Below are 26,984 nucleotides of genomic sequence, written 5' to 3'. Positions count from 1 at the left end.
CTATTAGAAGTCCCACCCTGCACAAATAGCTACAACTTCTTGATGTATCAAAAGATATATACTGCTCCAATGCATATCTTCAATATCACTAAGATTTATAACCAAATCACTATTTTTGAGGTTAATCCTAACTTCTAAGCTTTAATGGCATAAGTACATCACAAGTATTTCAACCCCTGCATCAGAGGAGAAAAACACAAAAATCACAGTTTGGAATACAGTCCTTACATTTGGAATAGTGTGTGTCCCCAGAATCTCCCTTAAACTTTTATACTCTACCCAGCAGTCAAGTTCCTTACAAACTCACTCCACTATCTATCACATAGACATTCAGTTTCTGCTGTTCAACTCCATGTTCCAATAACCTTTCTCTGTGCGGTGAAACTACATGTTATGACATGACTTAGCAATCCATTCATAATCAAATTCTATAATGTACACTGGTGTTCAAAGAAAGTGCACCACCCCTTAAAACTGCAATTGTTATCTGAATAGCACAAGTACATGGCAATATTTCTTACAGATTGCATCAGATAAGATTGATACGTGTAACTGATGACATAATATTGCATCAGCTGTTACGTTCAGCTATATAAGCACGCTTTGCAAGAGTTGCAGTCATTTTTTGCTTGTGTCACGATGGCAAGTTACGTGCAGTTGATGCCACGAAGAAAGAGTGCCACTGTTGCTTTACATGAGGAAGGATGTTCTTCCTATCATATTGCTTATAGAGTGACTTGTAATCAGTCGACAGGCTTTTCCAAATTTTCTTTCCAAACTCAAGAATACTGGTTCTGCTGACAGGAAAAAAGGAACCGGATGCAACCGAGTCTCTATGCCAAAACAGGACTGCATCTTGAAGCACTTATGCCTTGAAAACTGTAAAGCTTCTCCGTCTGAGCTGAACAGAGAATGGGAAGAACACACAGAAGTGGTAGCAAGTGCAGTAACAGTCAGAAGATGCCTCTTCAAAAATTGACTTATCGTCCTAAGAAGAAGCCCCTCCTCATACAAAAAAATGAAAAAGGCCCAAATAATTTGATGTAGGGAGCATGTCAAATGGGCCCCCAAGCAGTGGAAGTCAGTCATTTCTTGGATGAGAAGAAATTCAACCTGCATGACTCTGATGGGAGACAAACGATTCACCATAGATGTGGTGAAGAATACCATCCCGACTGTATGGTGTCTACAGTGAAATTTCCCACCAGCCAAATGATATGGGGGTGCATTTCCTATCACCTGCAGTTTATAAAAGGTTCTGTCTGGCTGCCAATGGATACCTGGCTATATTGGAAGGCAACTTGCTGCCAACCATTAGAGACTATTTCAACCTGCCAAGTAACTGCATCTTTCAGGATGACTCCTGCTCCTTGTCATTGGGCGAAAAGTGTAAGTAGGCACTTCTTCATTTCTGCATTAGAGGTTTGACAGTAAGTAATGTGTTTACATTTGTTACAGGTGAAAAAATGGTTAGAAGAACCATCCATTACAACTCTTAGCTGGCAGGAAACAGTCCAGTTCTGAATCCTATAGAGAACTGTTGGCATCGTGTGGAATCTGCAGTTCCCAGAAAGAAACCAAAGACCCTTTGTGAACTTCAGGAAGCCATAATTTGGGTTTGCAACCACAAACTATCAGTTGATTATCTTCAGAAATTGACCTTGTCAATACCTCGACAGTGTGCTCCTGTCATCATGGCAAGGGGCAGTTCAACTAAATATTAGTTTGCACCTGGTGAACTTTTCATTTTGTTTTCCATTTAAAATGATAAACTGAAACAAATTGAGGGCTTCTGATAACATTCCAGCCATAATTGTCATGTTTACCAAAACTGTTGTATAAAAGTTGCAAATGCTCATTTTGGAATATTTTGAAAGCACCTGTCAAACTATTACTTAGCTTTGCCTTAACTATTAATAAATCTCTTGTTTATATTTCTATTTGTGATGCTAGTCATTAATGAAACATACCATTACGAAAAAGGGTTAGAAATGTGAAATTCCTAGGTGAAGCACTTTCTTTGAACACCAGTGTATGCTTCTCCATGGTTGCTACTAATCAACTGTTTTTGTACTGAAGGCTAAGATCATGAAACAATCATATATCATCTGTTAAATTGCTCATATTCTATGACAGTTTCTCACCATAGTTTCTAGGAGGTAAAACTAGGAGGATGTAATCCTTGAATAAACATAAATAATTTTGACCACAGCAGGGTGAAAAGCCCATAAAGTTCTTCTGTCTTGACAAGATTTGAACTCGGGCCTTTTTCTATATGGTGTGAAAGAACAGCAATTGTAATAAACTTTGATAGATAAAAAGTAACGCCAATTAATATTAATAAAACTGCATACTAAGGTACCTTGTCAAAACTACTTCTAAAATTAAGAAATTAAATTAAGCTAATGCAATACAATAAAATATTTAAGGGCAAAGGCCTCACATGACTAACATGTAGGTTAGTGCAAAAGCATCATTTTAATGCAGCCATCTACCAAAGTAGTTAAATAAATTAATTAAATTGGCATCGTTTTGGTTATATCTCATATTGTGAATGCCTTCACAATGATGCCAATTTAATTAATTAATTAATTTAACTACTTTGGTAGATGGCTATGTTAAAATGATGCTTTTGCACTAACCTACATGCTAATGCAATACATCATGCAAATATACAATTACAGTTAAGCTTAAAAATTCATACATTGTTTCTGTAGAGTTGGCTTCAGGTGGAAGTTGAAATTTTGGAGGCCGGGGCTTCTTTCCTGAAATGAAAACAGTTTTAGGTTGGAGAAATTTTCAGCATTAAAAGAACGAAAAATGTGAAAATAAAGTATGTGTAACTTGTAATATTTCAATATTTACATTTAAAAATGAAAGAATGCTAATTTCTTGAAGCTGAAGTCCAGCTTGCAGGCTGACCACAAGAAACTACTCATTGGTGAAATTAAATTAATTTCAACTAGAATTTTATTTCATTATTATATTAATATGGTTCCTACGAAACAAATAGCTTTGCCACGCGTAGGCAATATTAAGATTTCACAAGCTTTAGATAGGCATGCAGTTGAAGACTAACATCCTATAAGTATACTGTTAACCATTCCAAAAGACTATAAAGCGTTTAGGGCATAAGCCTCAAGCTATGGAAAAGTCTAGACTATGTATAAGTATAGTGCGAAAGCATCAGTAATACATAGCCAAACCTGAATGAACAGAATATTAGCAAAGAGGCATCGTTTTAAGTCATATCTCATATTGTGAATACCTTCACAACGAGTTGCCACGATATTGCACTACTTCGAATAAGTAACACTTCACCTGAGGAGAAGACTAATGTTACTTAATTCTCAGATGGATACCACCACCCAGATGGCACTGTTTCAGGGCTATTTTGTATTTGTGTGGGATAATAACTCGACTATCCAGTTGTCCCTATTAGACTTAGAAAAGCAAAAAGGTAGAGGGAAAGTAATACTAGGAGTGGAAGAGGAAAAGAGACGGTGTAGAAGGATGAAAGGGACAGCAACTCCTTCAACTCACACCACTCAAAAACTCAAACTCCTCGAATAGACAACGCTTCCTCAGTGGAGAAGGCGGTTGTTACCTATTCTTGGAAACTCCAGACATCATCAGGCTCCCCCTGGTGCCGTTTCAGGGCTTTTTGGCCCTTCTTCGGTGGGTGGGTAGGTACCCATTTCAGGGCTATTTGGCCCTTCTTTGGTGGGTGGGTAGGTACCCGAGTGATGCAATGATGGCAAAACAGTTATGAAGTATAACTCCACAATATGAGAGTTGTTATTTGGTTTTTAGGAGCATTAGCAACAAAGGCCATATTGCTCCGGGGATATGTGGTGGTCATTCCCTGACCTTTCCGCATCCTCCATATTTGGTGGCTCATGGGCTCGAACCCCGGTCTAATCAAGAAGCATGTGCTACGCACTGCTGCTCCTGGCTACGGAGGTGCCCAACACAATATGAGAGATGCCTGATGGTGTATGATGTATTTAGACTATAAAGCGTTTAGGGAGTAAGCCTCAAGCTATGGAAAAATCTAGACTATGTATAAGTATAGTGCGAAAGCATCAATAATACATAGCCAAATCTGAATGAACAGAATATTAGCAAAGCGGCATCGTTTTAATAAGTTATATCTCATATTGTGAATAGCTTCACAACGAGTTGCCATGAGAATAAGTAACATTAGTCTTAACCTCAGGTGAAGCATTACTTATTCGAAGTAGTGCAATATCATGGCAACTCGTTGTGAAGGTATTCACAATATGATATAACTTAAAACGATGCCGCTTTGCTAATATTCTGTTCATTCAGATTTGGCTATGTATTATTGATGCTTTTGCACTATACTTATACACCATTCCAAAAGATTAAAAAAGATTGAAAGCTTAAAAATCTTCTGCAGGTAGACTCACAGCATAAAAGGTACCTACCTACCTACCTGACACCTAACATGACATCAGTTCTTAAGCTACCTGATAAAGGTAATCTGTGCTTTAAGAAAAACTATCAAAGTGCTATTAAACAAAATTATGCTGTCTTGAAAGAAAACAGTGCAAACCTGACATTCTACAGGCAATGTTATTCATGTGTTTATCATAGGAAAAGGTTGAACATGAAGAAGTTACTGCCGACTGCATCAAACATGCTGGATTTGTCACCGTGAGTGATGCAACAAACACTATAACTGCTTCTTCCTCTATTAATTTCAAAGAACAGTTCAATAATAGTGAAGAAATTTGAGGATATGCATCAGCCTAAACTTAAAGAGGACCATGTTTTGAAGGAAACACCAAAAGCAGATGTGGATATTGCATGTTTCAGGATATGCATGAATGAAGAGTGTAATGAATTCACTGCAGACATGATGAAAACTGAAGAGGGACTGTGGTTGAGCATGAAGTTTCGTTTTTATCAGCCTGGCCCACACTTGTTGGTAGAAGGAATCTGTTTTGTAGAGACAGGATATATTTAAACAAAGGTGGTGCAAGAGTTTTTGTCAGTATTATTGAGGATACCTTAAAGGTTCAGGGAAAAAAAGTTTTTATGACACCACCACCACATAAGGTGTGGTGATGGTGTCATCAAAAGCAGCCTGAGTATGACAAAAGCTGTCCAGGATCCAGACGTTTTGCATGCTGCTAGTATAGAATGTGTATGGTGTGAGATGGTTGGGAGCAAAGGTATAATGACAATAGAAGTAATCTACAGGCCAGGTGATTGCAAAGATTATGATGAGAGTGCAGTGAACCACTGAGGCAATTATGAGAGCATCACTTGACTCTGAAGAGATTCCACTGGATTGGAAAAGTGCCAACATATCTCCAAATACATAAAGGGAGTTCTAAGAGTGTAGCGGGAAATTACCGACCTGTTGGTCTAACTTCAGTAGTAGAAAAAATCATGGAGGCAATGATCAAGGGTGGAATTCAGGATCATTTAGATAGAAATGGAATTCTGAAGGATGTGCAGCATGGTTTTGTAAAAGGAAAATCATGTTTAACAAATCTGGTTAGATTTGTTAGATTTCAGTAAAGCATTTGACTGAGTCCCACATGCGTGGTTACTTTATAAGCTGGAACATGTTGGAATCACAGGGAAAATTGTTAGATGGATAGCAGGATGGCTTCAGGGCAGAAGGCAGAGGGTTATGATAAATGGTTATTCCTCAGATTGGGTTAATGTAAAAGTGAGGTTCCCCAAGAATCAGTATTGGGACCACTACTGTTTTTGATTTTCTTAAATGACATCGATGAAGGGATAGAGGGTATGAAGTCTAAATTTTTGCAGATGATATAAAGATTGGTAGATTAGTTCAAGCAGCAATTCTTCAGAGCGACCTAGATAAACTTCAGGGATGGTCAGAAAAGTGGCAGATATGCTTTAATCCAGCAAAGTGCAAGGTCTTACACCTGACGAACAAATAACCCCAAAATAACTTATACACTTGGAGCTGAGCTAAGTCAGTAGTGGTAGAAAGGAACTTGGGAGTTAAGATACGGTCAGATATGAAGTTCTTTGAGCATTGTAGACAGGTTGCAAGGAAGACCCACGGTGTTCTAATCCTATATAAGGCTATTGTCAGACCAACACACTGTTCAAGTATAGAGAGCATGCCTAAAAGAAGACAGAGCTTCTTGAAAGGGTCCAAAGTCAAGTAACTCATCTGGTGAGATCAGCAAAAGGGCATTCATATGAGGAAAGACTTTGAATATGTGGGTTGCACAGCTAAACAAACCTTAGAGGAGACTTGATTAAGGCTATGAGAGGCAAAGTAAAATTAATGAGGACGAACTTTTCACGGTTATAAATAATTCAAGAACTAAGGGCCAAAAATTCAAGTTACGAGGGGAGGTGTTTAGACTGGATTGCAGGAAGGTTTATTTTAGCCAGCGAGTTATAAATTACTGGAATAAGTTACCTACATGTGTGGCTTTGGAGAAATTCAAAGGTCAGCTGGAAAGTTACCTACGGGAGGAGGGAAATGTATAGGTTGTCTTTTTCCTTATCTTTTATTATTTATTAAGTATTTATTTTATTTTATTATTATTATTTTCTTTTTTTTTGGCTGGCGCAGCATAAGCCTTAGGCTTCTTTGTACCATATGGCCATTGCTAATACTAATACCAGGTGGTTATAAAATAAGTTTCCCTATTCAGGAGACCCTAGAATCAAAACAGAGTTCGTGCTGTGAAAATCAGTGGGTATGTCATTTAGGGTATGGGTGCACTGTAAATATGAGATGGAATACTTAACTTAGGATTAGATTTAATATCAGAACTTAGAAATCTACAGATACCCTTTAAAGTTTCAGGTATAGGGTGCTCAAAATACATAAAGGACACCTATTAAAGTATCTGCATCTATATTAGAGAGCGTGGGCATCTGTTTTGGGGAAGTCATTTGACATGTAATACTTCTAGCTGAGAACCAAGCCTGTGTGTACACTACAAGAGGTGTACTACTAGGGGAAGTTTCACCATATGTATAATCTTAGCCATAGCACCTCTCTCTCTCTCTCTCTCTCTCTCTCTCAAAACAAAGTCAGAAAAAAAAAAATGAGGGAGATAGAGAATGATAAAAGGTATCAAAAAAAAAAAAAAAAAAAATGTACAATAGATAAATAATTACAAAATTTGCAAAACAAGGATGTTGCCACACAACTAACAAAACTGGCCTCTGATCAGGTGTCAACGGCCAGGATTGCAAGCAAAATAGCAACATGTCTTCATTTCTGATGTCCTTCGACTCCACTAGAATACTTCCTCCTTTTCATTTTTCTTCCTTCTTGTTTGCATTTTCTTGTTATTCTATACAAATATATACACACACACATATACAGAAGAGCTTAAAGGAAAGGAGGTGCTAGCTGCCACAGATGATTGGTGGGTCATGTATGAATTTCAAAAATTATTCCTGGTTCACAAAGGGTTAAAAAGCAGGCACTACTACAGAAATATAAATGCTATAGTACAAATTTGTTTTAAATTTAACTTACCTGCCATAATAGTGGAATGTCAATCTCTTCTAAGGCAAAGTATATACTACAAATGTGTATATATAATAGAGAGACAAACAAATAATGAAAGTGAGAGAGGCTATGGCACTGATATGCTGTTGTAGTTCCCTTTGAAGAATCCACGTTTTTATCTAAATGAAAAGTGCATAAAAAAGTTAAGTAATGATCAATAATAAGAAAATTAATAAATATGTCAAACCCTTTCACTTCATCTCAAGATAACATAAGCTCGAGTTCCAGTTCATATCCAATCTTCAACACAACGTACAAGGGTTTTATTAAAAGTAATGAGTACACTGATTTTATACAAAGGAAAGTGCAAAGGCACTGCTTCTTTGGCTGCATCATCATTCTTGTAGCACTTCATGTTTTACAGGGGCCTGAAAACAGGTGGTAACTTGTGGGAACAGTTACACTCATTTCTTTTTGCAATTTTTTGTATTATTTAACATGCAGTATGTGTGTGTGTGTGACTGTGCCATGTAAGACTTTTTCATGTTCCAAGGACACTATCATTAGTAGAGGCATATGATGCAAGAAAGCAGGCTTATGCAGCATCAGCCAAAAAAAAAAAAAAAAAAAAACACGCTTCCATTTGTTCCAAGTACCTGTCCAGCTCAGCCTTAAATTTATTTAGGCTATCAACTTCCACAACAAAGGATTGAAATCACTTCCATCAACCAACCACCCGCTGGCTAAAGGCAAACTTCCGCAGATCTATCCTACATCTGTCTTTCCTCAATTTGAATTTATGCGATCGCAAATGATTATTCTGAGCAAGAGGAAGAATTCCATCAGCGTTGAGCATGCTCAAACCATTCAAGGCTTTATACACCTCAATCAGATCACCTCGCAGTTGCCTAGTATCCAGACACTGTAATTTGCAAAATTTAAGCCTTTCTTCATAGGAGCAACCCTTTGTTCCACTCACTAATCTTGTTGCCCTCCTCTGTACTCATTCCAACAGCTCTACATCCTTCTTAAAATGAGGCCTCCAGACCTGTATACAGTACTCAAGGCGTGGCCTGACCACTGCTTTATATAAGGGGATAATCACCTCCTTATCCCTGCTAGAAACATTCCTATATAACACTGACAAGACACTATGAGCTACTCTTGCAGACCGTCTGCACTGCTCAGGAAACTTCATATCTGCCTGCACAATTACCCCCAGATCCTTTTCGTTCTCTACCACTGTCAGTGTAGTACCACGATACGTCACTCTGGGATTGCTGTTGCCCATATGTAGTACTTTACATTTGTCAATGTTAAACTTCATTTGCCGCCTCCCAGCCATTCTGCTCAACTTTTCTAGATCCTGTTGCAGCAACATACTGTCATTAACAACCCTGCCAACCTATGTATCGTCTGCAAACTTGGACATTAAGCTTGATATACCATCATCAATATCATTTATAAATACAGAAAACAACAATGGACCCAATACTGAATCCTGAGGGACTCCACTAATAACATTAGTCCACGATGAGCAGTGTCCATTGATTACCACTCTGTCTTCTCCCACTCAACTACCCCTTTATCCACAGCAGCAATTTGCCCCCAATGTCACACTGCTCCAATTTATGCAGCAGTCTTCCATGTGCAACAGTATCAAAAGCCTTTCTAAGATCCAAATATATGATATCAAAGTTAATCCCTGCATCCAGTTCTTCTGTCACCACATCATAGTATCCAATCAAATTGGTCAAGTAAGACTTTCCCTTAACAAAACCATGCTGTGTCCGAGCTATAACTGAAGTCTTGTCTAGATGATCCTGCAGTGCTTCTTTAACCAATGCCTCCATTAATTTTCCTGGAACAGAAGTTAAACTAACAGGTCTATAATTACTTACTTATGTTGCCCTTTGATCCTCTTTTGTGAATTGGGGTTACATTTGCACATCTCCAATCCATGGGTACCTCCCCTGAGTACAAAGAAACTCTCATAATTATGGCTAAGGGTTTGCTTACTTCCTTTGCTACCTCCTTTAATATAAGTGGATAGATCCCGTCCACCCCAGGTGCCTTTTTTATGTTTATCTTCAACAATTTCTCCTCCATTTTCCTCTCAGTTATTACAAAATCATCCAGCTCACTGCCAGAGTTTAATTCATCTCTGGCATCGCCCTCCCTGAGTAACTCCTCGTGGATGAATGTAGATGCAAAATACTCATTTAGTTTGTTAGCAACCTGAGCAGGATCATCAACAGTTGAACCATCAATATCCAGTGGACCAATCTGATTCATCCCCTTCCTTCTAGAGTTTACATAGGAAAAGAACTCTTTGTTGTTTTACTTTGCATCCTTTGCCAAGGATTTCTCATAATCTGCCTTTGCCTGCCTAATCTCCTTTGTGACTTGGTTACAGACCAGCTTATATCTATCATAGGCTTCCAAGTCACCCATTAATTTATATGTATCTCATGCATTTTTCTTCTCTGCCATATGTCTCATTAGTTCATCTGACATTCATTTAGGCCTAAACCTTGAACAATATTTCTTAGTTGGTATGTAAAGACTAGTAGCTTCCAAGATAAATTCTTTGAATGCTTCCCATTTTGAATATGCTGTTAGTAACATCATCAGAATTTAAATACTGTCTCAGACCACTGTAGTCACCTTAACGAAAGCAAAAACCCTTCCCTTTACCCCTGATGGTAGTTACCTCTTTGATGAAATCCCACTTCAGCACACTGTGATCACTGCCACCTAGTGATTCCTTTATCTGCATATTCTTAATGCATGAAGAATCACTACTGATAATCAGATCAAGAGTATTACTCCCTCTAGTTGCCTCCCGAACATGCTGATGAAGAAACAATCATCCAAGAAATCCACAAAAGCCTTGCTAGTGTGTGTGTGTGAGTGATCAACCCACAAATTCCAGTCAATATCTGGGAAATTAAAATCCCCCATTATAAAACTCACTGATTTACTGGCCCACTATTTCCCTGTACAGTTCCTTATTATACTCATCAGAGTCATCAGGCCTATAACACACTCCCACTCTCAATTTTGATTTCCCAATCAGAATTATGTCACACTAAACTGACTCGACACTGCAATGTCCAGCGATGTCGACTGGCTTCACTTCCTTGGATTTTGTGCATTTCTTAACTAATAGTATAACCACTCCTTACTTCCTATCTTGTCTATCCTTTCTGTACACATTGTACTCTCCAAATTCCAGTTCTACATTCCTTATATCTGTGTGACACGACATCTCTGATATCCCAACAATATCTGCCTTTGATGTTCTGAGCAATACCTGAAATTCATCAAATTTATTTGCCAAAATCTTAGCATTGGTGTACATGCACCTGTTCCTATTCTTAGCTACACTAACACAACCCATGTGTTTACTTGTACCACAATGACTCCCAGCAGTCTCTAAAATACCCTGCATCTTGTTTTCAGGCTGCTGCTCATTCCAATAGAAGCAGTGCAAGAATCACTTTCACCTCTGCCAGTGGCTACTGTTAATCTATTAGTCCTTGTATCCCCACAAGCTAGCAGTTTTCCGACCCACCTAACACTGCCTCAATAGCTTCAGCAAATATTCTTGCACCCTTTCTATTTAAGTGTATCCCATCCCTGTAGAAGCAGTGTTTCCTGTTAACAAGTATAGACCAGGCTGAAAAAAAATTCTACTCCTTGAGCCTTGCACAATCTTTCCAGGGCAGAATTGATCGACAAGGCTCTCATCATATACTCCTTCCTATCGTGTCTGGGCAGAATTGCAGACACTTTCAAATTCAACCCTAATTCATGGCTTTTTTTCAACAGTGACCTGTGCTTGTTAAGTAATTCTGCAAAGTTAAGTAAATCTCATCTAATTAAGTGGATTTATTGGATGATTGTTTACTAAATCAGCATGTTCGGGAAGCAACTAGAGGGAGCAATACTCTTGATTTGATTATCAGTAGTGATTCTTCATGCATTAAGAATCTGCAGATACAGGTACCATTACGTGACAGTGATTACAGTGTGCTGAAGTGGGATTTACTCAAGGAGGTAACTACCATCAGGGGTAAAGGGAATGGTTACTGCTTTCGTAAAGACGAAAGCAGTAACCATTCCCGATGGTCTGAGACAGTATTTAAATTCTAGACAGTGGGACCAACTGATGATGTTACCAACAGCAAACTCAAAATGGGAAGCATTCAAAGAACTTATCTCGGAAGCTACTAGGCTTTACATACCAACTAAGAAATATTGTTCAAGGTTCAGGCCTAAATGGATGTCAGATGAACTAATGAGACATATGGCAAAGAAGAAAAATGCATGGGATATATATAAATTAACATGTGGCACAGAAGCCTATGATAGATATAAGTCGATCTGTAACCAAGTTACAAAGGAGGTTAGGCAGGCGAAGGCAGATTGCGAGAAATCTTTGACAAGGGATGCATAGAAAAACAGCAAGGAGTTCTTTACTTATATAAACTCTAGAAGGAAGGGGATGAATCAGATTGGTCCACTTGATATCGACGGTTCAACTATTCATGATTCTGCTCAGGTAGCTAACAAACTAAATCAATATTTTGCATCTACATTCACACATGGAGTTATTCAGGAAGGGGGAATGCCATAGATGAAGTAAACACTGGCAGAGAGCTAGATGATCTTGCAATAATTTAGAGTAAAGTGGAGGAGAAATTGTTGAAGATAAACACAAGAAAGGCACCTGGGGTGGATGGGATCTATCCAATTATATTAAGGAGGCAGCAAAGGAAGTAAGCAAACCCTTAGCCATAATTATGAGAACTTCCTTGGACTCAGGGGAAGTACCCATAGACTGGATGTGCAAATGTGAGAACAATTCACAAAGGAGGATCAAAGGCTGACACAAGTAATTATAGACCTGTGAGTTTAACGTCTGTTCCAGGAAAATTAATGGAAGCACTGGTTAAAGAAGCACTGCAGGATCATCTTGACAAGAATTCAGTTATAGCTCAGACACAGCATGGTTTTGTTAAGGGAAGGTCTTGCCTGACCAATTTGATTGGATACTATGATGTAGTCACAAAAAAATTGGATGCAGGGATTAACTTTGATATTATATATTTGGATCTTAGAAAGGCTTTTGATACTGTTGCACATGGAAGACTGCTGTACAAATTGGAGCAGTGTGGCATTGGTGGCAAATTGTTGATATGGATAAAGGGATGGTTGAGTGGCAGAGGACAGAGAGTGGTAATTAATGGACACTGCTCATCGTGGACTAATGTTATTAGTGGAATCCCTCAGGGTTCAGTGTTGGGTCCATTGTTGTTTTCTGTATTTATAAATAATATTGATGATGGCATATCAAGCTTAATGTCCAAGTTTGCAGATGATACAAAGGTTGGCAGGGTTGTTAAGGACGCTACTGACGCTATGCTGCTGCAACAGGAGCTGGAAAGGTTGAGCAGATGGGCTGAGAGGTGGCAAATGAAGTTTAACATTGACTAATGTAAAGTACTACATATGGGAAACAGCAACCCCAGAGCAACGTATCAACTCTGTGGTACTACACCAACAGTGGTAGAGAATGAAAAGGACCTGGGGGAATTGTGCAGGCAGATATGAATTTCTCTGACAGTGCAGACGGGCTGCAAGAGTAGCTCATGGTGTCTTATCAATGATATACAGGAATTTTTCTATCAGGAATAGGGAGGTGATTATTGCCTTGTATAAGGCAATGGTCAGGCCGCACCTTGAGTACTATACAGGTTTGGAGGCCTAATTTCAAGAAGGATGTAGAGCTGCTGGAATGAGTACAGAGAAGGGCAACAAGGTTAGTGAACGGAACGAAGGGTTGCTCTTACGAAGAAAGAGCAACCCTTCGTTCTCAAGTTTTCTCAAACCAGAAGGTGGAATGTAGTGAGACCATCAGAAAAACTATGGATAGGATTTCCAATTAGTTCAAGAAAGTCATTAAGATACACGGGTAAACAAGTGGGAGAAAGAACCCTTGAGAACACCAGCACTTGAAGGTTAAAAAAAAAAAAAAAAAAAGTTGGCAATTCAGTGGAAGTTTGTTTAGAAGACCTTTAGCGCAAACATGATCAAACGCCTTGGAAATGCTAGCCAATTTCCAAGGAGGACAATTAGAATTTTACTGAATATTTCCACCAAATAACAGCATTAGTAGAGGCATATGATGCAAGAAAGCAAGCTTATGCAGCATCAGCCAAAAAAAAAAAATAAAGCCCTCTTATTTGTGACATAAGCATAGGTGTGACATAAGCATAGGGAAATCAAAATTGAGAGTAGGAGTGTGCTATAGGCCTAATGACTCTGATGAGTATAATAAGATATTGTACAGGGAAATAGAGTGGGCCAGTAAATCAGAGAGTCTTATAATGGGGGATTTTAATTTCCCAGATATTGACTGGAATTTGTGGGGTGGTCACTCGCACACTAGCAAGGCTTTTGTGGATTTATTGGATGATTGTTTTCTACATCAGCATGTTCGTGAGGCAACAAGAGGGAGCAATACTCTTGATCTGATTATCAGTAGTGATTCTTCATGCATTAAGAATCTGCAGATAAATGAACCACTAGGTGGCAGTGATCACAGTGTGTTGAAGTGGGATTTACTCAAGGAGGTAACTACCATCAGAGGTAAAGGGAAGGGTTTTTGTTTTTGTAAAGGCGACTATGATGGTCTGAGACAGTATTTAAATTCTATACAGTGGGACCAACTGATGATGTTACCAACAGCAAACTCAAAATGGGAAGCTTTTGATTTTTTTTTTTTTGATTTTGGTAGTTGTTGGCGCATCGGCTTCTGTGGCCATATTGCACCTCCCAAGGTTTTTGCTGTACTTTGATCCAAGCCCGAGGCGGGAATCGAACCCACGACCTTTGGGTTGCCAGGCAGGTACTTTACCCACTCGGCTAGCCCGGTCGGCTTAAATGGGAAGCATTCAAGGAACTAATCTTGGAGGCTACCAGGCTTTACATACCAACTAAGAAATATTGTTCAAGGTTTAGGCCTAAATGGTTGTCAGATGAATTAATGAGACATGTGGCAGAGAAGAAAAATGCATGGGATACATACAAATTAATGGGTGACATGGAAGCCTATGATAGATATAAGTTGGTCTGTAACCAAGTCACAAAGGAGATTAGGCAGGCAAAGGCAGACTACAAAAAATCCTTGGCAAAGGATGCAAAGAAAAACAGAAAAGAGTTCTTTACATATTTGAACTCGAGAAGGAAAGGGATGAATCAGATTGGTCCACTGGATATTGATGGTTCAACAGTTGAGGATCCTGCTCAGGTGGCTAACAATCTAAACGAGTATTTTGCATCTACATTCACGCATGAGGAGTTATTCAGGAAGGAGAATGATGTAGGTAAAATAAACATTGGCAGTGAGCTGGATGATTTTGTAATAACTGAGAGGAAAGTGGAGGAGAGATTGTTGAGGATAAACATAAAAAAGGCACCTGGGGTGGATGGGATCTATCCAGTTATATTAAAGGAGGCAGCAAAGGAAGTATGCAAACCCCTAGCCATAATTATGAGAGCTTCTTTGGACTCAGGGGAGGTACCCATAGACTGGAGATGTGCAAATGTAACCCCAATTCACAAAGGAGGATCAAAGGCTGACACAAGTAATTATAGACCTGTTAGTTTAACTTCTGTTCCAGGTAAATTAATGGAGGCACTGGTTAAAGAAGCACTGCAGGATCATCTAGACAAGAATTCAGTTATAGCCTCAGACACAGCATGGTTTTGTTAAGGGCAGGTCTTGCCTGACCAATTTGATTGGATACTATGATGTAGTCACAAAAGAACTGGATGCAGGGAATAACTTTGATATTATATATTTGGATCTTAGAAAGGCTTTTGATACTGTTGCACATGGAAGACTGCTGCACAAATTGGAGCAGTGTGGCATTGGAGGCAAATTGCTGCTATGGATAAGGGGATGGTTGAGTGGCAGAAGACAGAGAGTGGTAATCAATGGACACTGCTCAACGTGGACTAATGTTATTAGTGGAGTTCCTCAAGGTTCAGTGTTGGGTCCGTTGTTGTTTTCGGTGTTTATGAATGATATTGATGATGGGATATCAAGTTTAATGTCCAAGTTTGCAGATGATACAAAGGTTGGCAGGGTCGTTAAGGACACTACTGATGCTATGCTGCTGCAACAGGATCTGGAAAGGTTGAACAGATGGGCTGAGAGGTGGCAAATGAAGTTTAACATTGAAAAATGTAAAGTACTACATATGGGAAACAGTAACCCCAGAGCAACATATCAACTCTGCGGTACTACACTGACAGTGGTGGAGAATGAAAAGGACCTGGGGGTAATTGTGCATGCAGATATGAAGTTCTCTGAGCAGTGCAGACGAGCTGCAAGAATAGCTCATGGTGTCTTGTCAATGATATACAGGAATTTTTCTAGCAGGGATAAGGAGGTGATTATTCCCTTGTATAAGGCAATGGTTAGGCCACATCTTGAGTACTGTATACAGGTCTGGAGGCCTCATTTCAAGAAGGATGTAGAACTGCTGGAACGGGTACAGAGAAGGGCAACAAGATTAGTGAATGGAACAAAGGGTTGCTCTTACGAAGAAAGGCTTAAGTTTTGCAAATTACAGAGTCTGGAGACTAGGCACCGGCGAGGTGATCTGATAGAGGTGTATAAGGCTTTGAATGGTTTGAGCATGCTCAATGCCAATGGGATTCTTCATCTTGCTCAGAATAATCACCTCAGAGGGCATAAATTCAAATTGAGGAAGGACGGATGTCGGATAGATGTGCGGAAATTTGCCTTTGGCCAGCGGGTGGTTGGTTGGTGGAACAGACTTCCATCACTTGTTGTTGAAGTTGATAGCCTGAACAAATTTAAAGCTCAACTGGACAGGTATTTCGAACGAACAGAGGGGTGAAATGGGAGTGGGGTTTTTTTTTTTTTTTGGCTGATGCTGAATAAGCTTGCTTTCTTGCATCATATGCCTCTACTAATGCTAATGCTAATTTCACCCCTCCATTCGTTCCAAATGCCTGTCCAGCTGAGCCTTAAATTTATTTAGGCTATCAACTTCCACAACAAAAGATGGAAGTCTGTTCCACCAATCAATTACCTGCTAGGTAGATAAGCCAATCAACTATGACAGAAAATACACTGGCAATCACTGATCAGATGAAAGGTTTCAGATGGTTTAAGAGTTGGCAGTTGATGGATTTGTCCATTACTTGGAAAGAGCACAATAATAACTGGAAGGATGGAACAATTTGTCCCTCTTTTTAGAACTGGCTGGATATGAGCAAATTTCCATGCCAGTGGAATAAAAAAAAAATGTAAAGAGATGATACAAAATAAGAATAGGCTCAGGAGCACAGGTTTTGAGAACAAATGGAGAAATTCCACCATGATCTGGAGCTGTTTTGGCATCAAGATTTTCATAGGAGGCACTGAATGGAGTGTTTGATATGGTACGTGATTTACCAAGATTCTTGATAAAAAAGCTGGAAGAAATGTACAATGCTGATAAGTCAGCTTTATCTTTAGTTGAGGATGCAACAGAACCATCATGTGTTAGGAGAGGTGAGTATAGGACAGAAGTTGCAGCCAATGGATTTGGCAAGACCCCTAAGAAGTCTTGACTGACATGTGGACAAGAGGTAAGTTTCTACTCTTAGCATTCAAAATCGAATAACAATTATTTTACAATTTTTGCAAACTTTAGTATATATATAGAAAACAAAGCTAGAGATTTGAATACAAGCTAAATGATATGTTACATTCTTGTCTTGAACAGCTATTGCACACTTATTGGAAAACCAAAGTTTAGATAAAAGATAAGAATTTAGAGTGGAATGATGGATTTCATTCCTACAAAAATAATTTTGTAGGAATGAAATCCTACAAATGATTGTATTCCTCAGAATGAATACAATCTGAAATTTTAGGAATGGAATATTTCAAACAGTAATTCAACTACAGGAGGAATCAAAATATAAAGATCATCCCATTTTGCATTCTTGAAATGCAAAATAAATATTGGTCAACTACCTCAAAAAAAAAGAATAATAAATAAATAAAAATATATTGACTAAGCAAGAGAAGATCCACTCATTATGGCACAAGGCCATAAGGGCTCATATGGAGGCCTGAAGGAGTTCAGTATAACCTTGAAATGTAATCATGTATTAAATGTAGACTGACGTTATAAAACTTCAGTGAAAAACTTAAAACTCATATGGTAAAATAGTGCATTTATTTACTTTTAACTCATAATGGTGTATTTTATGCAAAGGTGTGCCTGCCGAAAGGAGTGAAATAATAATAATAATTGCCCTTGCTGAATATATCAAAGTGCTGGAAAGAATGAACCAATATTCACATTTCACAGCTTTTTTATGCACTGATAGTTTTCAATTATTTTATTCACCATATGCTGTAATCATTCTTCGTTTGATTTTATTATTGGACATAATGTCTTCTTTCACTCATAGTTGTGTGTTGGTGATTTGATGTGTTTTAGGGTTCCTTAGCTATCGATTCCAGATGCGTCAAATCATTGGGTGAGAGAATTCATTAGAGAAAGTTTTATGTTCATTTAAATTCAAGGGGTGTGTCATACTAAAGTGTTCTAAGCAAAACATTGAGGTAAATCTCTAAATTTTTTATAGATTAAAATATACAACATAGAATACATTGGGCTTTACAGCTGTTTTATTAAGCACTGATAGTGAAAGATTAAGTTTTAACATAAAAGTTTCTGGCCTACCATGAAAAGAATGACACAATCTGGAAAATAATCAACATTTATTCAATATGGTCACCTCAAGGGCTACATACGTGAGTAATGTTCCCTTATCTTTTCCAGACTTGTCACACAGAACCATCTTAGTCTTTTAATCACTCCTCAACTATACAAAAACTCATTTATCACTGTCACCCTTTAAAAAGTTTATTTGGTGCTGGAAATGGGTACATCTAAAGTATCTATAAATCCTAACTATACATCTAAAAATAACATGGGTGTGACATTTTATAACCTAAACCACTGATTGTCTTTATGGCTACCCTTGGACCTTGTAACTGAGCTACTGTCATATAGGAAGGGAATTACTTTCAAAAATGTCACAGCATTTGGCATTTAAATGCTCATGAAATTTCAGTAGCACGAAAGAATAACAATAAGCCCTAACAGATTCACAGCCAGTCTGAAATCAATGAATACCCTTTTATTCCAAAAAAACCTGTTTATCCTTTTTAGCTTGATGGTATCTTTATAAATTTTTTGTATTAAGATCTACATTAAGTAACTCTATGGACTACTATTTGGCCTTTGAACAAATCCAAATTTCATCTATGGTCACCAAGTGGCCAACAAGCCTTTGTCAAATGATTGTTTGCACAAGACACACTCTCCCTGTTGTGGTCTATATATATATATATATTTTTTTTTTTTTTTTTTTATGAAAACCCCAAACACGAAAGGTATCAAAACTATAGTACTTCAGTACTGTGCATGGGTTGAAGGAGAAGTATGGGGAGAGGGGGATGCCGGAAACTTTGCTCTAGAGACTAAACATGGGTTTCACCACTTCAAGCCTCCAATAAGCAAAGTGGTGGTATTTCACCGGTTGATGGAAGTCATCTACCACCTGCAAATTAAATCCTTTCATACCCATTTTGGCGAATTTTTTTTCATGCTAAATTCTTAGCATGGACATAGTAAACAATATGAGGGGCTATGTTCATGCTAAGAATTTAGCATGAAAAAAATTTCAGCAATATGGATATGAAAGGATTTAACATAACCTTTAATCCAATCTTTAATATAAAGATTTAAAAGACAGTTTCAAAACAACTTTCTTTACTCCACAGCTGTCTTCTTTTTCCGTAAAATTTTTGGGTTTGAATGCATGTAACTTTTTAAAACTTGGGGGGGGGGGGGGTTAAATTTAAATTATTACTCTATTGTTGGATTACAAGCATAATTTAATATTATGTTTATTTAATTTAAAATAACAAAATATATGGTATGCCAGCAAATTTTCAAATACCAACAATTTACATAGTGCTAGAGGAAGAAAAATTACTATTAATCCTTTCGTGAGTGCATTGGTGTAAACAATTTCTAACCTAAACCATGGATTGTCTTCATGGTTACCCTTGGGCCTTGTAACTGGGACTACTGTCATATAGGAAAGAAACTGCTCTCAAGAGGGTCACACAGCATTTGGCATTAAACATTGTTTTCGGTGTAACATTTAAAAATTGTTTTTGGCATAAACTGTACACAAAAAATAATTTTATTTTTTTTAAATTTATTTATGTCTGTTAGAAATTTTGTATTCCTCTAGTATGGTATTCACTTTTGATCTACGTCAATTTTTATTTCGAAAAGTATAGACACAAAAACATTCCCTACATTCATGCAAAAAATGCACCCCATACCCTGTTACCATATGAATATTCCACATAGCTTTGGTTATGTCCTTGATTTCACTTTTTTTTTTTTTCGATAACAACATTGATGTTACTAAAGGTATTATATGTTCGTATTATCCAACACAGTATCAGAATTAAGTATACTTTTACAGTGCTCATTTTTAACTATTTTTTTGCCTTTTTTTTAAAAAATGATTGATGAATAAAATACACCAATACACTTGTGGATTTTTTTTGGTACACTTACTATATCTACACTATAAAAAAATAACTAATGAAATAACTAATAACTAAAAAATAAATAAAGTTCAACTGGAAATACAATAAAATACCATAGATTTAAAAAAATTTAAACACGTTTGTTTATGGGCAATATGACAACAGCTAAAATGGCTACATACACACACAGACCATTTGCTATAATAGGTATTTACAGGAGTTGTGCTCTTAATTTTTTTTTACCTGCCAGACAAGATGAAATTTTTAGATTAAATATTTGTAAAAAAAAAATCCATCATAACTGTTTTACTTAGTTAATGTTAAAAAAGATGAATGGAGTAAAACCTGAAATCATTTCCAATCTCAAAGCACTCCTAGTTGATAACTGATAATGAACTAGAAAATAAACTGATTAGGAAAGATAAGTAATATAATCATCTTGCATTCTGCAATACACACAAAAAAAAAAAAAAAAAATGTAAACAATTATCACTCTTGTAATTGATCATTCTTATTATAACAACCAAACACATTTACACAGTTACCTATCAGTCAGTGCAATATCAGGCTTCCTATTGCTTCATCAGAATCTATCTCTAAATGGAATGACACATTCTAATTTTATTTTTATTCTGCTCCACCTATCATCTGATTAAACTGTGATGCCAAAGACAGAAAATGCAGAAATTCAGTAATCAATTTAATTAGAAAACTGCCAATATTTTAGTTAGTTTTCATATAGTCATTCTATAATTCTGTCTATATAATACACAGCAATACTTGCAGTTGAGACAAAGGTTGGCAGGGTTGTTCTGAAAGTAATGACAGCATGCTACTGCAACAGGATCTAGAAAAGTTAGGCAGATAGGCTGAGAAGTGACAACTGAAGTTTAACTATTGACAAATGCTAAAGTACTGCATATGGGTATCAGCAATCTCAGAGAAACGTACCAACTGTGTGGTACTACACTTGGGGTAGTGGAGAATGAAAAAGACCTGGAGGTAATTGTGCACTCAGATGATGAAGTTATCTGAGCAGTGCAGACAGGCTGCCAGAGCAGGCCACGGGGCATTGTCAATGATATACAGGAATTTTGCTGGCAGAGATAAGGCAATGGTCAGGCCACACCTTGAGGCCTCATTTTAGGAAGGATGTAGGGTTGCTAGAATGAATACAGAGAAGGGCAGCAAGGCTGGTGAGGGGAACAAAGGGGTGCTCTTACCAAGAAAGAGCTTAAGTTCCAAAAATTGCAGCATCTGGAGATTAGGCACCTGCGAGGTGATCCGATTGAGGTGTATAAGGCCTTGAGTGGTTTGAGCAGGCTCAATGCTGATGAGATTCCTCTTGCCCAGATTATGAACCTGAGGGGGCATAAATTCAAATTGAGGAAAGACACTTGTAGAATAGATGTACGGAAACTTGCCTTTGGCAAGCAGATAGTTGATTGCTGGAACAAACTTCTATCTGTCGTAGTTGATAGATTAAATAAATTCAAACTGGACAAACTTTTGGATGGGTGAAATGGGAAGTGGTTTTTTTTTTTTTTTTTGGCTGATGCTGTATAAGCTTGCTTTCTTGCATCATATGCCTCTGCTGATGCTAAATTTTCTGCAGCCCACCATACAAAATGATGCACTAGTCCCAATCCAAAATATTCCTTGATTTTTTATTTTCTTAAATTGGTTTCTTGTTTTCCAAATGGTCTAGGCCAGGGCAGCAAACCCATGACACATATGCCTAAAGTGATATGCCCAAAAATTTTCTTTACATGCAGCATACGCTGCTATCCAAAATGTTTTTACTTAACAGTTAAGTTAAAGAAATTTGAGTTAGCAGTGCATGGAGAAGGAAAAAAAAAATTTTTAACAAATCTATTAGCAATTTCGTGGCCCTGGCCAATGCCATTTCAGAACTTTTCTGCAACCTACCGTATGAACTGTTGCACTAGTCCCAATGCACTGCTAACATTTGAACCATTTTAAATTGTAAATATCAGTCATTTATTTTATACTGGTCTTTTGAACATTAAAAATATTCCTTGGGTTTATTTTTTTCATTTGGTTTTTGATTTTCCAAATGGCTTATACCATTTCAATACTGAAATGATCTAACCTTATATCCACACAACCATTAATGTATAATATTAGTTATTTTGTGCAGTACAATCAAGAAAAGATGCAAAGCAGCTTTTTGTTTTATATAATGTGGCATTTGTGACTTTGGTGTTAATAAATATATAACATGGAAGTTTTCTTTTCTTTTTTTTTTTTTTTTTTGTTACTTCTGTGCTTCTATTAACCCAGCCTTTGCTAGATTACTTCACTTTGCCAGGCTGTTGCTCAGCCTTTGCTAGGCTGAGTAACAGAAATCACTAGCTAAGAGAGAAAGGAAAATTCTTTAAAAAAGGTACAATATACTACATGGTGGCATGTTTTTGTGTGAAAAGATTACTAATTTTGAAACTGTTGACTTTCTTTTTGAGATTTCTGCAACCAAATCTCACTTTAAACTCATGTCAGGCTGAAAAAAACTTTTTCACATAAAAACATACTGCTCAGTAATGTACTCCACTTTGATTGGAGAATTTCCTGTTTCACATCTAAAATAACTTGCATGTGAAAAAATTCCTATGTTTATGTGTTTAATGGTACCACACTTACCACTGCCAGACCAATACATCAAAAAATATAGCCATTCGAAGCTCCTACTGCTACACAATCTTTTGAAAATGATGTATATTTCCTCTGCTTGTGATATATCATCTTCGCAAGAAGGACTTAAAGTTTAAATCTCATAAAATGCCATGTGCATGGTAGCATGTTTACCCCATCTGCTATCTCTTTTCCTTGATTTCTTCAGAACCCTTCAACTGCCCATACCTTTGAAGTTTATTATTCATCACTTTTTTTAACCTAATAATTTCTTTATTACCAAGAATTATACAATTTTTCAGTCTTAGTTAAAAGGTGTACATTATATTTATCTTAGTACTTAATGGCATATGAAAGTTACAGAGTGATAAAAAGTATTTGAAACTTATAACAGCAAGCTGATCTCTTAACAGTCAGCAGTATCATAGAAAAGGTTAGCCTGGCAAAGGCTGAGTAACAGAAATTGCTGGGTAAGAGAGAAAAGAATAGGGACAAAGAGTATTAAAATTAATAGTATCAAATGATGCAAGAAAGTAAAATACCCACATCATTCCCTCCAACAGTTTTTTCTGGTTCTCCCTTGAATTTATTCAAAGTATGCCCACTTCCACAATAGCAAATGGAAATTTGTTCCAACAATCAACCACTGGCTGAAAAAAATACACATGAGATATACACACAAAAACCCCACTGGGTTTTTCTCATGTGAATATAATGAAGGAGGAAACAAACCAGATTGGACCTTTGCATAATGGGTGCTGAGAATTCTTAGATAACCCCTGAATTGTATAGGTACTTTGAACTGATGAATTGTACAGTTACTTTGCATCAATTTTCACAGAAGAATGACTTGGTAATATTAAAATTATAGCAGATTGTTTATTAGTAAAACTTTCAAGCATAAAGGCAGTAAGGTCCTGGAGTTGATGGCATGTATCCAGTAATTTTAAGGAAGCTGGAAGAAGAGAATGTATAGGGAATAAATAACAGTGGTACTAAGAGTGAAGTGGGTAACTGCAGATGAGTTAGTCTGACTTCAGTTACAGGGAAGGCCATGGAGGCAATACAGAGACATGTAGTTAGAAATGGAATTTGGAAGGATACAACTTTGTTAAAAATGGAAATTGTGTTCATCTAAGATGATTAACTATTCTGACAGAGTCCCTCATGAGATTACACCTTTGTATCATGGGTAAGATTCTAAGATAAACTGCAGGGTGGCTGCAGTGAGTTTCAATAAATAGTTACACTTCAGATTGGGCTAACATTAGAATTTGGTTTTCCCAAGAATCGCTTCTTTTGTTGATGTCATTTTCTTAATGACATCAAGGAACGGTTAGAGAGCATAATGTCAAAATTTGCAGATGATGTAAAGATTTGGAGAGTGGTTAATGATCAAAACCAAGAACTGCTCCTTCAGAATGACTTGGAGAGGATTCAAGGGTGGCCAAAAACGGCAACTATGAGGCAAAATGGGAGGGGGAGAAGAAAAGTCTACCTTTTCAGGAATAGCAATCCCAAAATAACTTAAAAGCTTGGTAGGTGTCGAATTAAAACAATCAATGAGGATTAGGATTGAGAGTTATGAAAGGGCCAGGTATGAAGTTCTCTGAGCAATAAAGACAGGTGGCAAGAAAGACACATGGTGTCCTATCAGTGATTTATTGAACATTTTCTTGTAGCAATAAGGTCATAATCCCACCATATAAAGCAATTGTGCAAGAACAATTGGAATACTTTGTACAAATATGGAGACAACACCTAAAAAAAGCTGCATTATCAAGTGATACAGAAATTATATCTACCATAGGCTCTTAAGGTAGATATAAATTAGTCTGTATTGAAGTCACAAAGGAGGTTAGGCAAGCCAAAGCAGATTATGATAAGTCTCTCGCAAAGAAAAACAACAAAGACTTGTGCTTATATTAACAGTACAAGGAAGGGACTGAATCACATTGGGTCACTTGAGGTCTATGCATTAACTGTTGATGCTCAGGTTGCACACAAATTAAAGGTATTTTGCATCTGCATTCAGACATGAGGAATTGTTTGTGGAAAGAGATGCCAGAGGGTTATTAAACTAACTGGGAGCTAAATGACTTTGTGATAATTGAAAAGAAAGTGGAGGAGAAACTGTTGAAGATGGACATAAAAGAGGCACCTGGGGCAGATGAAATCTATTCAACTATACTATAGCAGGCTGTAGAGGAGGCAAGCATGCCTCCTTTGATTATCACTAGAAAGGAGGCAAGCATGCTTCCTTTGCAGGGATAATCAAATGAGACATAATCATGAGAGCACCCTTGGATTCAGGTGGAGGTCACTATGGACTGGAGGTGTGCAAATGTATCCCCAATTCATAAATGGGGATCAAAACACTACATGAGTAATTACAGACCTATTAGCTTAGAGGTCTGTTCCATGGAAAATAATGGAATCACTGTTAAAGTAGTAATGCAGAAGCATATGGACAGACATGCAATTATACTTCAAACACAGCATGGATTTGTTAAGGGGCAGCCTATCTAGATAATCTGATAGACTACTCAGATGCGTTGACCAAGGAACTGGATGCAAAAAATAATTTTGACATCATATATTTGAATTTCTGGAAGGCTTTTGATACCATTGCACATAAAAGACTGCTATACAACCTGCAGCAAAGTGCCATTAAGGGCAAGTAGAATAAGACAGACTGGTTATCAATGGGGAATGCTCTTTGTGGACTAATTTTATTAGTAGAGTTCCCCAGGGTTCAGTACTGGACCCATTGTTGTTTTTGATATTTATCAATGATCTTGATGGAGGTATATCAGGCTTAATAACGAAGTTTTCAGATGATATAAAGCTTGGCAGGGTGGTTAACGATAGACATCAGGGTGAGCAGTAGCTCACCCTGATGTCTATCGTCTATCTAGGGAAATTGGGTTGTTCGACTGAGAAATGTCAGTTTAACATTGATAAATGCAAGGTATACTGCATATGGGAAGCAGAAACCCCCAGAATAACTTATTAACCATGTGGTACTACACTCAGGGTACTGGATAATGAAAAAGATGTGGAGGTAATTGTGCAGTCAGACATGAAATGATCTGAGCAGTGCAGACATGCAGCATGCCAGTACATGAGGTTTTGTCAATGATAAATGGACACTTTTCTAGCAAGGATAAGGAAGTAGTAATCACTTTGTATAAGTATTAGATGACTCTCATCAACCGGTGCAATACTACCACTTTGCTTATTGGAGGCTTGAAGCAGTGGAACCCATGTTTAGTCTCCAGAGCTAATTCCGGTCAACCCTCCCCCATCTCTTCCATCATGCAGTATGATTGACATGTTTTGAGGTTATGATGAACACCATGGCGAGATCCAAACTTCCTTACAGGGATATGGACTTGCATTTGAGGGTACAGCTCTAAAATGGTGTTCGCAGGGCGGAAGCTAGTTAGTAGACCGGACTGCACCCATTGGTTAACTCTCTAGGGGGTTTTCCGGATAACCTAGTGTACAATCTTGCTACCTCTACTCTGCTAGATAATGATTGGAGCCAGTCCGAGTAGTATGTATGCGGCGGCGGGGGGGGGGGGGGGGGCAAACCATTTACGATTTGCAGATGACATTGTGGTCATAAGCCATGATCCCAAAGAATTAGAGGAAAATCTTAATCAGTTTTGCACAGTTAGTAAGGATTTTGGACTAAAGATGAATATGGCTAAAACAAAAGTAATGATGAACAAGTATGCCACAGAAAGAGAAATAATGATTGAAGGAGCAGTAATTGAAAAGGTGGAGTCATATACTGTACTTATCTGGGACAAGTTATTAGCTCTAATAATGATAAATGGCTGGAAGTCAAGAGAAGAATAAATTTTGAATGGATAGCATTCAGGAAATATAGTCACATACTGAAGAGCAATATCCCGGTTTGTCTGAAACGTAAAATAATGAACCAATGTATACTCCCCACCATGACTCATGGAAGTGAAACTTGGGCACCAAAAGAATGGAAGAGAAGCTGAGAACTACACAGCAAAGAATGGAATGAATTATATTGGGAATCAGACTGTTAGATAAGAAGAGAAACACATGGATTAGGCAGCAAACTCAAGTAAAGGACATTCTTATCAAAACTAAAGAACTAAAATGGTCTTGGGCAGGACACATAGC

General features: G+C 37.6%; 1 protein-coding gene across 3 annotated transcripts in view; it reads right to left on the bottom strand.

The window, feature by feature from the left end:
• The window catches only part of lic (dual specificity mitogen-activated protein kinase kinase lic), a 120,275-nt gene that overhangs the window by 77,611 nt on the left and 15,680 nt on the right, over nt 1-26,984 (bottom strand). For all 3 annotated transcript variants that reach the window (XM_090380540.1, XM_090380539.1, XM_090380541.1), the window contains exons 2-3: nt 7,517-7,668; nt 2,705-2,765 (exon numbers count right to left, since the gene is read on the bottom strand). In XM_090380540.1, the coding sequence (XP_090236666.1) occupies nt 2,705-2,765; nt 7,517-7,523 (68 nt within the window). In that variant the 5' untranslated portion in view covers nt 7,524-7,668. The remainder of the gene's footprint in view (nt 1-2,704; nt 2,766-7,516; nt 7,669-26,984) is intronic.

Source organism: Mastigoproctus giganteus, chromosome 8, assembly GCF_048544385.1.
Source record: "Mastigoproctus giganteus isolate SK-2022 chromosome 8, ASM4854438v1, whole genome shotgun sequence".
NCBI lineage: Eukaryota > Metazoa > Arthropoda > Arachnida > Uropygi > Thelyphonidae > Mastigoproctus > Mastigoproctus giganteus.
The sequence above is the reverse complement of the archived record's forward strand: the minus strand, read 5'-3'. Positions and strand labels throughout refer to the sequence as shown.